This window comes from Maylandia zebra, linkage group LG15, assembly GCF_041146795.1.
Source record: "Maylandia zebra isolate NMK-2024a linkage group LG15, Mzebra_GT3a, whole genome shotgun sequence".
Classification (NCBI taxonomy): domain Eukaryota; kingdom Metazoa; phylum Chordata; class Actinopteri; order Cichliformes; family Cichlidae; genus Maylandia; species Maylandia zebra.
Genome location: NC_135181.1, coordinates 1164378 through 1180696, shown reverse-complemented (window position 1 = coordinate 1180696; position 16319 = coordinate 1164378). Strand labels below are relative to the sequence as shown.

Below are 16319 nucleotides of genomic sequence, written 5' to 3'. Positions count from 1 at the left end.
TGTGTGCGTAAGCAGCAAGAGTAAACCCAGGTAAGAAACAACCATGTTTATCTAATGCGATATGATCAGAAGGCTGTACTGATATATATATATATATATGTGTGTGTGTGTGTGTGTGTCCTTATTAAAATGGACTTCAACCACAATACATCGATACATTAGCCTTATGATACCGAAAGGATGACGCACTGAGTTGCATCATGCTGATATAAATATAAATAAATATAAACTGAGATGATGCCGAGCAGTACAATAATAATTAGATTTTCCTGCATCTGTCAAGATTTTACGCAAAGCCTTCATCCTACCTTGCGAGAGTGTGGAGTCAACGAGTGTGGAGTCCGGTCTGGTGTCTGGAGTGGTCCAAAAGAAAGAAAAGAGAAAGAAAACACCTGCGAGCACGGCAAACAGCAAGAAATGCTCTTCTGTCGAGCTGAAGATTAGCGGTGCCTTTTGGGTTGTTGGATTTATTTAATTTTAGTTTAATGCTGGGGAGAAGTCGGGCTTTTACAGAGAGGAAGCTGTGCAGGTCCGTAGGATGATGCTGCGCAACACAAACTGCTGCTGATGTGCTGAGAGGAGGAGACAGATACTGAGAGAGCGCGCAGTGTGCGTCTGCCTCGCTCCCGCTGCCAGCCTGTGGCTGTGGATCACCGATACAGACAATAAAGGCAGCGAGGAGCAGACAAACACCAGCGTTTGTGTCCCCAATAATATTTTGTGAAGTAATACAAACCTTTCTTTGCCTTCCAGTGTCAGAAATACACATTTCAATGTGTTAGCAGAGGCTAATATCGATGGTGTTGACTTTATGTTAGCTAAAGCCTTAGTTACGTCATATTAATCAGCCCTGTTAGTTTCGCGCCAAATGTGGGACATCAGTTGGCCAGCGATTGTAAATACAGCAGCCTGGTGAAAAAGCTTTCCTTCAGAAGGTAACAAATGTGGGGCAAAAAACGTAACTCTCAGCATCTAGAGAGTCAGTGTAGCTTACAGTGTAAAACAAAGTCGCAGTCTTTCTTTCATTATTATAGCAATATCACGAACTAAGCTAGTGAGAAGCCAGCTAGCTTCACTTGTAAATATTACCTCTATAAAGCCTAACATACAAAAACCAAGTTACACTATTACAAGTGACTTTAAAGAGTAATTTAGGGATCTCTGAAGAGGCAGGCACTTTGTATGAACTGTTAGTTCTGTTGCAATGGCTAGAAAGTAAAGGCTAAATGAAGGCTAACAGCTAGCAAACCTAAGTCTCTTTTTACCTTTGCTAGCTACAGGACACTACCTTGTTATAGTAGCATGAGTACAGTAATGAAATATTTCATCGTGGCATTCTTTAGTTTTTTGATCGTTGTTCACGACAGTGGTGATTAACATCTACACCTGTTTTCCGTCTTTGGAGAATTTCTTTTGTGGTTGTTTTACTAAGCCAGCTACAAGCTACACCTACAGCAGCTGTCATGAAGCTCCTGGTGCATAGTTTTGTGCTGATGTTAATGGAGCTTTACAGAAAATTGAGTCAGCAGAGCTTTAGTGACCTTGACACACTATACACCTCAGCAGCCCTGCTCCAAGTTTAGCTGGTGTGCCATTTGTGGCTGAGCTGCTGTGGTGTCTAAATGCTTTGAGTTTGGATTAATTCTACTCACAGCTGATTAGAATATCACAAACTGGCTTGTTGCAATGATGATATTCTATTACAGTAGCATACCTGAAATCATTGAGCTCTTTAGGACAATCCATTCTTTAAAAAATGTTTATAAAGGCAGACTGCACGGTTATGTGCTTGGTTTTATACACCTGTTTCAATGGGACTGAAAACACGTGAATTCAAACGTTAAGGGATGTGACCCAATACTCTCCATATATTTTGGGTTGTATGGAAGCCCCAAACGCAATTTCATTGTTCTTGACAATGACAATAAATAAATAAATACTAAATACTAATACTATAGTGTATATATCATGTAGTAGACCGTTACAGCATTTATGTGTGACAGGATATGCCAGGCACCCTGTTGTCCTGAAATTCTTCCTTCTGTCTTTTGTGTGGGTAATGGCAGCAGTTTGACATGTTAGAAGCACAAATCATGAAATGAATGCTGACTGACTTCCACTCAGCTGTTTCTGTTTTAGGTTATAGGGTCATGGCTCAGTTGCTGTGGGAGCTGATGTAAAAGATGCTAGTAAAACTCGTTAATATGTTATTTGATCAGTCAAAATATCTTATAAAAAGAGGCTTATCATGCTCATTGTACACAAAGTACTGGTACTGAGGTGTATAGTGTGTAACCGTCAGTGGTATGGTCAGAAACCACATCAGTACTTGATACTAGAATAACACAATATTATCTTTTGTTTCTTTAAAGGATTGTTGGGGGATTACTTCCATGTGATTGGAGTCATAAGGTGAGATGCTGCACGTGCTGTTGTGTAATGAAATGTGCACTCTTGTACATGATGAAGTAGCTCATTGTTCACCAGCATTGTTATAATGATGCCTTTGTAATCCAGCCTCTGCATCGTGTTTTTTCTTCCTAAAAATGTTATTTGCCAACAGTAAGTTTTGTATTAGCAACATTCTGGACATGATTGCTTATTTGACGAGTAACACTCGGATTTGAGCTGTGTAGCTTCCAGATGCAGAGCTCACACTGTGGTGGGCTTTTTTTTAGGTTTTATAATTCGATGAGAACATGAAAGTCCCACAAGATGATGACATCTCACAAACAGAGAGGGAGCTCACGTCACCACCCTCCCCAAAACGATCCAGACCTGAGTGTAGAGTGATGAATGACCACAGTGGGTTAAGCAAGTTCGACTTTCCAGAGCTTTTGACATTTAGGAAAACTAATCATTTCCCATCATCAGCAAGTACCCTGCAGAAAACCGAAGGCCTGATTAGCACATTTGAATGTTTGGAAGATGAGAAATCTCAGGAGCGACCACAAGACACTAAGTCTGACGTCAGTCCTAATACTGAGGTGACTTCATACAATAAGAGTACACACGTGGAATCATCTAAAGTGTGTTTTATTCCCACTGAGAGCTACCTACTCCTGGGGAAAGAGGAGCAGCTTCCAGTTACTGAAACAGACAAACTCAGCTTTTACCAGTCAGATGATACAGATGGTTCATTAGGAGGGTCTGCCACCATAGCCAGTACTAACACATCCAGTCATTCTGATGGCAGGCTACCAGGGACATCCATTAAAGATCAAACCCCTGGTGGTTGCAGTCCTTCCACTGGAAATGAAAAATATGGGAGACAGGTACAAAAAAATGTCAATGAAATGCAGACGAGAAATGAAGAGGTCAGATGTCAGCCTAATTGTACTAATAAAGAGTCAGTCTGTGACGTAGGTTACTGTAGCACAAGGAGCCAATTTGCTGAAGTTGTAGAGACGACTCAGAAGAGGACTGAACCTGAGTTTAATGAGTATATTGTTTTCACTAAGGAAGAGAGTGAGAGTAAGAGATCTTCCAGTGATTATGCAGATTCTAAACCACTCTGTTCAGACCCGGTAGAAGAGCCCTCTGGGAACTTAGTAGAAGCTGGGAAAAAGGAAAAAAATGATTCAGGATTACAGTTCTGTGAGAAGGAAAATGTTTCTGTCTGTGATGGGAAAACAGAAGGCCAAGTTAATAAGAAAGCCCTCATCCTTTTTGCTGCTGTATGCGGTGAAGGATCAATTCTTTCTCATGATGTGATGTTAGAAAGAAATCCTGCAAATGAGAGCCCGAATCTCGATGTTGATGACCTCTGTGGGGAAAAAAGAGCGGATGGTGCTTGCAAGATAATAGCCAAAGCTCAGAGTGAAACAGCTGATCACACAACAGTGACTACGTTGCCGGCTAGAATCAGTCAAGAGCCGGCTGAAGGAGATAATGATGAAGGCCCTTTCCATGTAATTGACCCTGCGATCTGTAGTGAAACTGACAGGGAAGCTGAAGAAAACTGCTGTAACTCAGCAAGCGCCGCAGGTCCCAAATTATCTCCATCAGTAGAAGTCGACAAGATGGAAATGCCTCTTCCACTCCATTCCCACATGAGGACATCAGAAAAGGTTTCATGTCCCGACCGGACAGAGTGCTTTAATAATGAAAGCAGGACATGGCATCAGGAAGGTGCAAACGATGACTTCTGTCAGGCAGGACTACAGTCTTCTTCCGTCACCACCAATGAAACGCACAAGACTTTCACTGAATGTGACTGTCAATGGAAATCCAGGTTCAGCAGGAGCCCTACAAAGCCTCTCCCTCCTGGGGATCATGCAATACAAGGAAGCCACGGTTCCATGGGACACGAGTTCAAAGAGCAGAGTCGCTCCAGCTGTTTTTCTGTCAGGCTTGACCCCCTGGAGACGTCGGAAGTTGAACATTCACAGAGAGAAATTGACAGCGTGGACATGACAGCTGTGATAAAAGAAAGCAAAGAAATCTGTTTTGTGAAAGAATTGGAGATGAATGACTATATGAACCCGAAGAGGACAGTGGAGTTGGAGGAAAAACCGCTACTGCAGAATGGACAGCACAAGGATAACACAACTGAACTACTTACTTGTGATTGCAAGGCAGAATGCAGCGAGGGTGAAGCACATGAATGGGACAGTGAATTAAAGCTCACTGAAACTGAACAAAGAAGCAAGCTCGAGCGTTTGTCTGACCAACCATTCAGTGCTGATATTTCCATGACAGAAGTTGGAGACGAAATGAAAACTGATGGGCCTGAAAACTCAGCAACACTGGTGCAATCTGAGGATTATGTTCAGCAGCAAAATGACCACAAAGCAGACGTGACTCAACTGTCATCTGGTGATGGCGCTGATGAATGGACAGAGTGGAGCACATTGCCCTTGGGAAGCGAAGATGGACAAGAACACAAGCTTAGTTGTGTCTCTGATTGCCAAGACAAAGCTGAAAATAAAGCTGACTTTTCAGCCTTCAGTTTGCCTTCAACAAGCGATGCAGTCGTACCGTGTCAGGGCAATTTAAGCCATTCACAGAAGGCTCACAGTAATCCCACTTCCATAAACTGCATTGACAGATTTTCCCCATTGCCATCTGCTCTCTGTAACCTAGTGCCGGAGGGGTTTGACACTTTCGAAAAGATCCAACTCTCACTAGATGATGATGACGCCACTGGAGTGGGCAACATCCCTGTCCTCGTCAGCTCGCCTGGGCAGCTGCTATACCACTTTATGTCAGTGGCAGAAAGCAACATGCGTGAGAGGATACCAGAAGAGGAGGAGTGTATCACTGAGAACATGGCAAACAGGCTTCTTAGCAGCGATTCTGCCTGTAATGAACTCCCAAACTTCATCTTAGGAGCAGATGCCATTGCTCTCGAATGGCCCGAGCGAGAGCCTAACTGTGAATCGGTCCGTGATTCCTCTGAGCGCATTCAGGGTGAATTAAACCCAGAGTTAATGTCCCCTACTGTTTCCGCTGAGAGTGACAGCCCTGCCTCTGGTGTGAACAGCTGTGCTGAGTTTGAAATGAAAAACCAGTTCGACTCGGTCTTGAAAGAGCTGAATTTGTTTTTTGAGATCAGTAGAAATGACTTTGAAAGCGACTGCAAAGCAAACTTCATCTCGCCTGAGCAGTGCACTGACAGAACTAAAGTCTTGGAAGGCAGCGCTTCAGAACGGACAGAGTGTCTCACCAGTCCAGACGTGGGACGCCACAGAGGCGCTGCATCAGGTAGTTATACGTAGGATAGAGCAAACACAGTAATACTGACAGCGCCCGTGAGATACAGCAGTAAGCACCCCAGGCATTTCCATTGACTGTTCAAATAAGATACTTCAGCTGCACAGTTTAAACTAGGGTTGTTAAAAATACTAATACTTAAGCTCTAATCGATACTTAAAATTCTATTTAAGTGTATGCATTAATTTGCAACTGCATCAATACCAGCAGTGCTGTCTTCACCTCCTCCAGTTGACCTAACTTCACCCAGACAGGCACACGGCACTTCCTGTTACTGACTTTCAAAACACTGAAAAACACTTTGTGAAGTATTAAAGAGGTCAGTAAAGTTCCTGTTACTACAACGTTAACCTTACGAGTGCATACTTTAATGTCACCCACTGAACTGTTAGCAGTTAAATAACCACATTAGTCATCTCATGTTATTAAAGGACCACCTCACAGCTGTGGTCAATAATAAGAGCCTCTTAGTTGTTTTTCAAGTGACGAGTAGTTTCCTGGGTATCGGTATTACGTTTGAAGTTCTAGTACTGTGACAGCCCTCATGTACACTGTCCTTATTTAGATGTCCAAATCCAAGCTAGCATGCTCAGACGAATAAATCATCAATGAATAGTTTGCAGAAATACACGTATTTGTTTCTCATGACTAACAGAGATGATTAGACTCTGTGGTCAGACTATGACATGATAGCATTCATTATTGTACCTTAGTTTTTATGTAATGTTACAAAAAGATGTAAAAGCAACCAAAAAAACCCCCCAAAGCGAAATAAAATCCAAAACAATTTGTTAAACTTGGTTCATGATATAAGTGCAAGAACCTGAAAAATTGATAAAAGACAAGCAAATTTTACTTTTACTCCATTTAAGTTAAATCATCCCAGCTGTTATATCAAAAACTAAAAACTAATATCTTTTACGTTTGGGTCAGATTGACCCCAGGAATCAAAAGCTTCCAAAGATGTCTGTCATATAATTTAAGCAAATAAAGCAAATTAAATTATATTTTTAAAGTAGCTGGTACTTGATATGCAAAATAGTTAACATTATCAAAAATAATAAGTAGAACTGACTCACATGGAATTAAAAGTTTGATGAACTTCAGCTGTTTCAGTCCAGCGTCTGAAAAATGAAGCAAGGGTTCTCAGTCATCCTTCCTAAAGTTACTTTCAACAGATAAAGGTGACAGTGGTCAAGAGGCTTCCTAACAGTGCTTTATAAACCAATGGATGACTTTCATCATGTATATACTGTCCATAATCCACTGTATATAACTATATATTGGTTCAATTAGGAGCTCAACTGATTCTTCTTGGATATCCTGATAATTCTGCCAGTTTGTTCTGATTTTGACTGCTCAGTGGAAAAATATATTGTTTTCTGTTTATTGTTTTCAAATTTTTAGATGATGTTGCCGAGGACCACAGCCTGGACATGTGTGAAGGTGATCCGGTGGTTTCTCGGACTGCTGTCAGTAGTGACGGAGAGCAGGAAGTGCCTCTTAGCGGACACCTGTGCCGGGAAGCTCCTGTTGCAGAGAAACACAGAGGTTCACAGCTGATTTAATTCAATATTTCTGGCCTCTGTTAAAAAGAAATACACAACAAAGATGAATATATTTATGAAGAAAAGGAGCAACAAAGTGTCTCTGTGATTAACATAAATAACATGGTTGAAAACGTCAGAAGGAAAAATGACAGGCTTGAAAAAAACATTTCATGAGAGTTGTTTAATTAGAGTTAAGTGCTCTTTTATTCCATTGTTTTCAGTTAACACTGTTTTTACAGAGCAGCGGGTGATTAAAAGGTCAGCTGGGTTAATTCACTGTGGAAATATAATTACTTTTATTGATTTGTCATTTCAACCTGACACAGCGTACTCTCATTAATGTTCCCTCCCCTTCCACAATATGCTGCGGTGGAACGATAACACGCTCCACGAATGCAGAAACATGGGCTGAAGGGTAAACAGAGCAGCAAATACAGTAGGACAGAATTAGCGAGTGCTTCTTCTCTGCCTGTCAATATGCTGCTTTCAGAGCCCCGGGAGATGGAGCACAAACAGGAAGTGTGGTCTCCATCCTTTATGTGTTTGACTCTTATGGAACAACTGAGCCACAGTGAGTTATATGTAAAGGCTGAGCTTATACTTAAAAACATCTCATGGATAAAACACTTGGGATGGGATTCATATTTTTTCCAGGATTTAAAGAGGGGCCAGAGGGGAATAGTGTAGCTCATTCAGTAATATTTTAGACTAATCGCTTTGTCAAAAATAGACATTTGAACAGAATGGGTTTGTACTGCATTTATAACCCCAAGTGTGCCTCTGAGTGTTTAACAGGAGAGGAATCTTACCACCTGCCTTTCTGGAGATGCAATGTTTTCTCCTTTTCTGTATGCAGGACTAGGGCTGTTCGATATAACGATATATATCGGATGACGATATAAAAACATCTATCGTTTCATTTTACGCTATCGTTTGTTTCGTGGTGTCACAAAAACTGTTTACGGCAATATTTTTACATGGTTCTGATGTCACTGTAGTGGCTGTATTCATTTCTTAAAGTTCTCTCTTTCTCTTATATTTAATAGAACCGCACTACGGACGGACAAGCGCCTGTTTTTATGCGTTGTTAGCAACAGCGACGGTAACGCCTTCGCATGTCTGCTTGTTTATGTTCCACATAAACCTTTCACAATAAAGCTCAAGATCCTGTTGAGACTTTTCAAAATAAACTGAATCACGTGAAAGATGCAGAGTATTTACGGATGAGAAGTAAAAAAAGAGCCGTCAGGTGCTAAAAAATAAAGCTTAGACTCAAACGTTAGAGCAGGCTTTTCCCCGCAGCACGCCGTGTAATAAATACTCACAAAGAAAACGGCGGCCGTTACAACTTATCTCTAAAAATGTATTTTCATGCATCGTTAAAACACTCGACTCCGGGTAAAGGACGCGCAGCTGGAAACACTTCACGCAAGTCGAGCTGCCCGAGATTCACAGAATTTACAGAAAAATGTTACATTTTTGTGATTTATATCGTTACCGGGACGATAGATGTCTGATATCGGGACCTGAGATTTTGGTCATATCGCACAGCCCTATGCAGGACAGAATAAGTCTAATAGCAGCGCTACTCTGTCATGTTAATCTTTTCAGCGTTAGTATATGAAATGTGTGGCTCTTATTTTTGCTGTGTATAATACTGCAAACACGCACACAGTGTCATCTCAGGTTGATGATTGTGGCCAACATTAGCAGCACTTGGGGAAGCAGCCTGTTTTCTTGCATTTTAATGTCCACATGCATCTGCACAATGTGGTTATGTTGTGTAGTTATATGCCAATTTACTTTAACACATGCAGCTGTCACATGTCTTACATTTCACCTAATTTGTTTAATTCAAAGACAGAGTGGCACAGCTAATGTAGGATAGCCAGGTAGTAACACCTACAGGTAAATGTCTTTGCATGTTAATCAAATACTATCTGTTTTACTGATTAGTATTTCTGGTGCCAGCTAACACAGGCAGAGAACATTAAATGTCTTGTTGACTCGTCACACACACACACCTCTCTGGAGCCATAGAGAAACAGGAAGGTGCAGGAATAGCTGGTTAGGAGTGATTGAACTTTTAAAAATATAGAGAGCAGAATGTTTAGTAGGAAATGGACTGCATATAGTGTCACGCTCTGAGACAGAAGACACATGAGTCACCAAGGATGTGTTTATGGTGTGTGTTGTGTGCAGGAGCCCCTGAGCAGCCCAGGAGACTAGAGCCGCTGAAAACATGTGCACGGCCGATCCGGGTTGGACTTTCAAAGAGAGCCAAGACCAAACACCTGCACCGGCCCCGCCCCTATAAGTGAGCGTTGGACATGCAATCAAGGGTGAGGTGTGCGAGTGTAAACAACCTCGTGTGAAGCTTTGTGATGCAGTGTTCACGACCTCGAGGGTTATTATCGGATTTACAGCATTCCTGTTATCTTTTCCTGAGTTGTTGAGGTTTCCGTACATTTTAGTTCCCCCGTTATCCAAAGATGTTTGGGTCCATAAAATATCCTGACAAGGATCCGTTCTTAGTATTTCTCCACATTGTCTAAGCCGGAAAAATATTCAGGTTTTTAATGGCAAAACATTTAGATCTTTATGTATTTATTAACTTATTGATATACTGTATTTATCTGCTTCTTTCTAGCTGTATGGGTGTGGTGTGTTATCTTTGCATTCTGCTGTTACTGTTGTCCTGAACTGTTCTCCTGTTAGCTGGAGTTCAGTACTGAAACTGCTTTATTTATTCAAATATGTTTCTGATGTCCACACTATGCGTGGCTGTATCTGTTGGAAAACTCTGATCTCTTGTGCAGTTTTCCTTGTTTTAATGTTATTCCATCATTAGTGGCAGTTTCCTGCAGTGTTATTAAAAACTTGATCAGATTGTTGCTTTTTCTTGCGTTACATTCTTTACGTTTACTTTTTCTCAGCAGCTGGGCGACTGTAGCGTCCTCAAGCAGCTTTCAGACAAACTACTGAAGCACAAAATACCAGCAAATATTAATGAAATGAATACAAATTTACTCCACTCGTGTATTTAAAACCTTCTAGTCTTAAAACAATGTAAGCTCCTCTTTCAGAACTGAGCTGAGCTGATCTGAACTCTGAGTCAGCAGTGGTTATGCTGGCTGCAGGCAGTGGAAGGGACACCTCAGTTTAAGTTCTAGCAACAGTATCAGAAGTGCTTTTAAGGTTCGCTTACATTCACAGCTCCTCGTTTGTAAAGTGAATGGGACTGTTTTTATTCTCAATTCAGACATTTTATTAAAATTGGAGGAGTTTGCTCCACATTGGGGATTTGTATCATAGCATTGCCATTATTATGTCAGAATTTTATACATATTACAAGTTCTTTTTAAACAGGAGACACATGAAAAAGTACAAGTCACATGACACATTTTGTTTCGTAATCAGGACATTTCTCTTCAAATTGGCTCCATTTGGTCCTTTTATTAACTGGTGTCCCCCAGTTTGAGCAGTGTTGTATTCACGCCTGTTTTTCGAGATTTTGGAACGAGATTTTTTATTTAATGTTTTCATCACATCTCAGAATCGAAACGGTGGAACTTTTCTTTGTCTCAGTGAGCAAGGTGCCTCAGCTGGCAGACGGGCAAGTACAAATCAAAGAGAAACAATGCCACGGCATGGCTTTCCAAAAATAATTGGATTCAGACGCTAAACATTCAATCTGCCTTTTTAATCAGGCCCAGTCTGTGAAGGCTGTGGGTGTAGAATTAGATTTCTCTCCTTTTGGGTTTGTTGGTAATGATTTTGTCAGTGCTAGTTGTGTCTGCGCCATGTTTGCCCAGTTTGCTGATTTGTTGCCGCTCCTTTCTTCGTGTGGATATTTCCCCTCTCGGAGACATTTTCAGCTCACTTTCTTTTTAATGACAGATTTTTTTATGACTCCTACAAACTGCTAATTTCTTAATACATTATTCATTTATCAATAGCGATTATTCTAATAGCTTAATGTTCCATCATTGTGTTTAATGATACCATATTTCCATCTCCAACTGCTGCTATTTCATCTTTAATCATTTCTTATTGATTACACACCAGCCTGTAATCGTCATGTTTTAGTAACACTTAACTAGACGTGCAGTCGAGTGTGTTAGCAACTGTTACACAATGGTCACATTTCTGAATAAAGGAATGATGAGCCTTTTTTGCACATAATGGGGATGAGAAGTTCATTCCAGACAGTTTTCCAGTTGATGAACTATACTTACCATACATAGAAACGGAAGTGCACGAACTCTTACACTGCTCTCAGTGTGTAGATCTCAGGAACTCTTTTTGCAGATTGGGCGCTTTGACAGGAAGTTGTCTGAGCGACCCGCTGCGATGACTCCTTGTGAATAAGTAGCTTTATTAACTTTATTAAGATGATTTTATTATTTATTAAGAAATGAAACACATTCACACTTTGTAAAACACATTTGGCAAAGTGATGCACTTGTGATGCATAATGGTATCCAGTAAGAATACTGGTCAGCCTTAGCTTGTTATCTGTGGTCACCAACGGTTCCAGTAACTGTGTCTCTGTTCTCAGATCTTTACAAATGTTTCTGTGCTGTTCTTGTGGGGAGAGATTGAGATACAAAGTCTAGAACGACTTTTGCCTGCTATATATTTTGTGTACGTGTTTGTAAAATTGCACAAGAACTTGATTTTAAATGTCCTTTAAATTGCTGAAATACGCAGTAGTGGTGCTATATCTGCTGGCTGTGTCAGAGTTTCTGCGAAAGCAGTTTGAAAATTTGATTCTGCATTTGCTGCTTTTTTAAAAGAGTAATCACTAATCACATGGTAATGAGGACATGGATTAAAATGAAAATAATGAGGGTAAAATGACTTAATGTGCTTCAAATACTAGCTTTTTATGTGTATGTAGAATTCATTTAAACAAATAAAGCCTAGCAGGCAGAGAGCAGTCCACACAGATTAAGATCATATGTAGATGTGACACATGTAAACTTTGAATGCAGGTATTTTCAGTCTCATTGTCACATGTGCATAAAGTCCTATGTCTGCTTTTACAGCTGTAGAAGAACAGGTTGTTCCAAAGAGCTGACAGAGTCTGCATGATACTGTAATAGGATGATGCTGTTGCGATAAATCGGTTTGTGAGGTTCTCTCTCCTCGCTATCCGAGCTGGCATTAACATTAGTATAAAAACTTAACCAAGGTAAGTAGCATGGATTTCCATGGCCATCCAGGTTCTGTAGTTGTAATCTATATGTAGCCTGGTACTTTTGTCCAAATAATATAAAATGCCTCCACACTCAAGTGTTAGTTTGACAACCAAGTACAGTTACAGTTGGCTAATCAATTAGCCATCTGTCTTCCACGTATTCTAAGCATAGGTTAATTGATCTAAATTGCCCACAGGTGTGGATGTGAGTGCGGTTGGTTGTCTGTCTCTGTGTGTTAGCCCTGCGACAGACTGGCGACCTGTCCAGGGTGTACCCCGCCTCTCGCCCTAAGACAGCTGGGATAGGCTCCAGCGCCCCCCGCAACCCTGAAAAGGAGAAGCAGAAGCGAATGGATGGATGGATGTTATTCTAAGCAGGACTATATGGAATACTAGTTTTTCCCACCACCTGTAAATATCCCCAGTCAGTAGCTCTGTAATGAAGAGGTCTCCCTTACATATGTATTTTCATTGTGGTAACTGGTACAGCACTTACATTATATATACATATGTACATATCTATCTCTCCCTCTCTCTATATATACATATATATATATATGACCATTTGCATACAAGAAGTTTAATTATTTATTGAATATTTATTGGGTATTTATGAATGATCTAATTAATAATAATTAGCGAGTAGGCCTTTTGTTCTAGGACCTGCACAGCTGCTCCTCATTAGGAAGTGTGGAGGAAAAAATGTTTACTGGGAGCAAATAAGGTCTACTGGTTAGCAAAAACAAGACAGATGTTTGTGTGTAAAGTCTTGAGGAAAAAGTGTTGGTGTAAAGAAGTTTCTTGTTGAAATGTGATTACTTACATGTTTGCAGTGTCCTCTCAGGGTGTTTGGGGAAATGCTTCCCCTGGGTCGGGAGACCAGGTCCCAGGATAGGCCATGGGTTAAGGGAGTGTGGGGAATTTCTCTACATGGATTTTTTTGTTCATGATGGTGCTGAGATGTAAGATTAAAATATAAAATATTTAACAATTATTAGAAAACGGTCAAATGCATATCCCAAAAAGTCGATTCTGCTGAAACTAGCACCACTGACGATCAGTGGTTCGGGCTTTCAAACCCCAAAACATGCTGTGCAAAAAATATTGGTTCACCCCAAGAATCCGGTCCCGCAGCACAAACGGAGTAACATAGTCTCTGCTGGTAAATGCCAAGAAGATTGCCAGCATTTATGCATCGGGGAAACCAAACAGGCGGATGGCACAACACAGAAGAGCCACCTCGTCAGGCCTGGACTCTGAGGATGTAAGCGCCGAGTCAAGGAGGCCATTTACGTGAAACGAAACAAAACCACTCTGCTATCTTGGGTTAATTGGTCACATGACTGCATCATATGACTGACATGTGTCGTCGTTTTAGAAACTCATCGTTTTCACTGTCCACACTGACGCTACGTCTCAGTGTGGACGGGAGGCCAAAACGGAGAGAAAACGATGCGTTTTCAAACGAAAAAGAATTTGGTGAGCTCACCTGTGAGTAAATAATGGTTTAGTCCTTTAATAGCTGAGAGGATTTAAGGCGCCGCTTGTCGTGGAGGAATCCGAAGCTTCCTCGAGGTCTTGGGTTGACTCCATCCCTACAAATCTGCTAACCACAGCTGTCGTTTCATCTGACTAAAAAGACCTAAATGACTAACGTTTTAGATTAAAAACACTGTCATAATTAGTGCAATGCTTTGCACAATGATAAAGATGTGTAATTATGTGTAACACTACCACCTCTGTCAGTGTTCTAGCTACCCAGTAATACTAACTGGGAATAATGAACAGACTTAGAAACAGCTCAAGTGGGACGAAGTTTCAAACTTGGATTTCTTCTTCTGAATAAAATAACTCAAACAGCAGAGTTTTCCTTTCCCTTTTATGTTGGATGTGATACAAGGTTTCTTTAAATGCTTATCTGCTTCTTCTCCATGTAGCATGAAAGAAACATCCCAGCTTTAGAAACAGTAAAAAGACTTCAAAGGCTCCAGTGAAGCCAGAATTTATCACTTTTTTCTTTTCATGTTCTTACAAAATGACTCCTCCCCCATATCAAAAGCTTCATTGTATATTTCACTTAGCACAAATTATGAGCTCCTAGCAACGCGAGGACCCGAGATGTAAAACAATACAAGAAGTGAAACCTGGCAGGGATTTAATCCTGTGTTTGTTAATTTCGTCCCCACCACTAAAATGAAAGGGATTAGACATGCACACATTTGTTTATTTCATTGGCAGAATGGAGGACGGCATTATCCCAGCATGAGGGTCCAAGTAATGTTATTATGTACACGGAGAGACCCTGAAGATGCAGAGTAGACGTGTTTCCTCCCTCGCTTTATGCCCTTTGAATCATCTACGTGACTACACTGCGTAGGAAGAACTACCAAGGCCTATACTTAGAAAGCTTATTACTGGAAATTTAGGCGATAATTAATGAGGAATCAGCTGATATGTGTTCAATATTTCATCAGCTAGCAAGAGCAGTTATGAGGCGGCTTTCAATTTCGACTTTTTCTTTGGGCCAGGACATAAGCAAAATGGGAGCACTAAATATACAATTAAGGATTCTCCAGGAAAGTGTAGCATCTTATTCTTTTTACCTTTATATGAAGACACTGGTTCCACCGTGGCTCAGGGGGGTGGGAATCGCATCTGTAACCGGAAGGTCGCCAGTTCGATCCCCGGGCTCTCTGTCCTGGTCGTTGTGTCCTTGGGCAAGACACTTTACCCTACTGGTGTTGGCCGGAGGGGCCGATGGCGTGATATGGTAGCCTCGCTTCTGTCAGTCTGCCCCAGGGCAGCTGTGGCTACAACTGTAGCTGCCTCCACCAGTGTGTGAATGTGAGAGTGAATGAATAGTGGTATTGTAAAGCGCTATATAAATCCAATCCATTATTATTATTAAAAGCTTGTTTACAGCAGAGTATGTTTCTAACATGTGTCATCTGGATCCATGCTCATTCACATGCTTGCACCAGCAGTAATGCACTCTACTGCAATTCACTGCTGGACTGTAGTAGCATGAAAGTGATTTTGATTGTAGAAATTTCACGTGATGGTTACTTTTAATAAAAGTGTGCTGCTCTTCATTTTGAACCTGATGCGATGTCACCTGGGAGTAGACCGGGACACAAACAGTGTTCAGTGGACGTTTCATAAGCTCAAAGCTGCTAAATCAAAAGTGAACGTGCAATATTGGTGAAAAGTGTCTTCACACAGTCTCTCAGCACTGTAATCTGTGTTTGGTGTGGAACGGGATGAAGCGTAGCAGGCCGAGAGAAAGCACAATAAGAGGATTTCACAGTCTGCTGTTATGACACGGCGCTGCGTTATTGTTTCGCCGCCTCTGAAAAGCTCTGATTAAATTGGCATTGACCGGACGGGAGACTCGTCCGAGTGCGACAAACAGCAGCGTCGGTCCAATAAACAGGTTCGTCGCTGACTCACTGCAGAGCGCAGATCAGCTCGACCCACGGTGGAGGAGGGATGAGTTGCCAAATGGGGCAGTTGTCCTGACATTTTATTTAAGGTTTGCAAACAGCATGGTCAACAACGTGGCTCTGTGAACATTCAAAATGCCACTGCACTTCCTCTGGCTGGTAGTTTCTGCTTTGAGTTTCCTCTCCGGCTGCTCACAGCTGTGACGTCTAAGACGAATGTTTTTGTAAAGAAAGCCGTGGCAGTTCTGAGACCAAATCCATATTGTAAGGTTTGTGTTGGCTCCATCTTCCATGCTGTGAGACTTAAACCAAGCTCATCTGGTGGAAACGTTAATGTTTCGGGATTGTTCAGGTTAACCGTAAATTGACAAAGAGTTTCATCTTAAATCATAATGAAATTGTGAAAGT

At 41.2% G+C, this 16319-nt stretch overlaps 2 protein-coding genes across 2 annotated transcripts in view; one reads left to right on the top strand and one right to left on the bottom strand.

Annotated features, from left to right (window-relative positions):
• The window catches only part of vsnl1a (visinin-like 1a), a 35870-nt gene extending 35304 nt beyond the window's left edge, over positions 1-566 (bottom strand). Inside the window, exon 1 of the mRNA XM_004542275.5 lies at positions 309-566. The gene's annotated coding sequence lies outside the window, so the exon portion shown is untranslated. The remainder of the gene's footprint in view (positions 1-308) is intronic.
• Positions 567-703: 137 nt separating this feature from the next.
• LOC101471427 (uncharacterized) lies at positions 704-10159 on the top strand. Its single transcript, XM_004542276.4, has 5 exons — positions 704-935; positions 2373-2412; positions 2679-5706; positions 7123-7266; positions 9468-10159. Exons 3-5 carry the CDS (start codon positions 2700-2702, stop codon positions 9584-9586), a joined length of 3270 nt encoding a protein of 1089 aa, XP_004542333.2. The 5' UTR covers positions 704-935; positions 2373-2412; positions 2679-2699; the 3' UTR covers positions 9587-10159.
• Positions 10160-16319: the final 6160 nt, after the last annotated feature.

Bases quoted from the DNA above. Each gene is read 5' to 3' on its own strand.
- LOC101471427 (XM_004542276.4), top strand. From the start codon at position 2,700: ATGAAAGTCCCACAAGATGATGACATCTCACAAACAGAGAGGGAGCTC. The intron at 5,707-7,122 runs GTAGTTATACGT...TCAAATTTTTAG, and splicing joins CCACAGAGGCGCTGCATCAG to ATGATGTTGCCGAGGACCAC. The intron at 7,267-9,467 runs GTTCACAGCTGA...TGTTGTGTGCAG, and splicing joins TGTTGCAGAGAAACACAGAG to GAGCCCCTGAGCAGCCCAGG.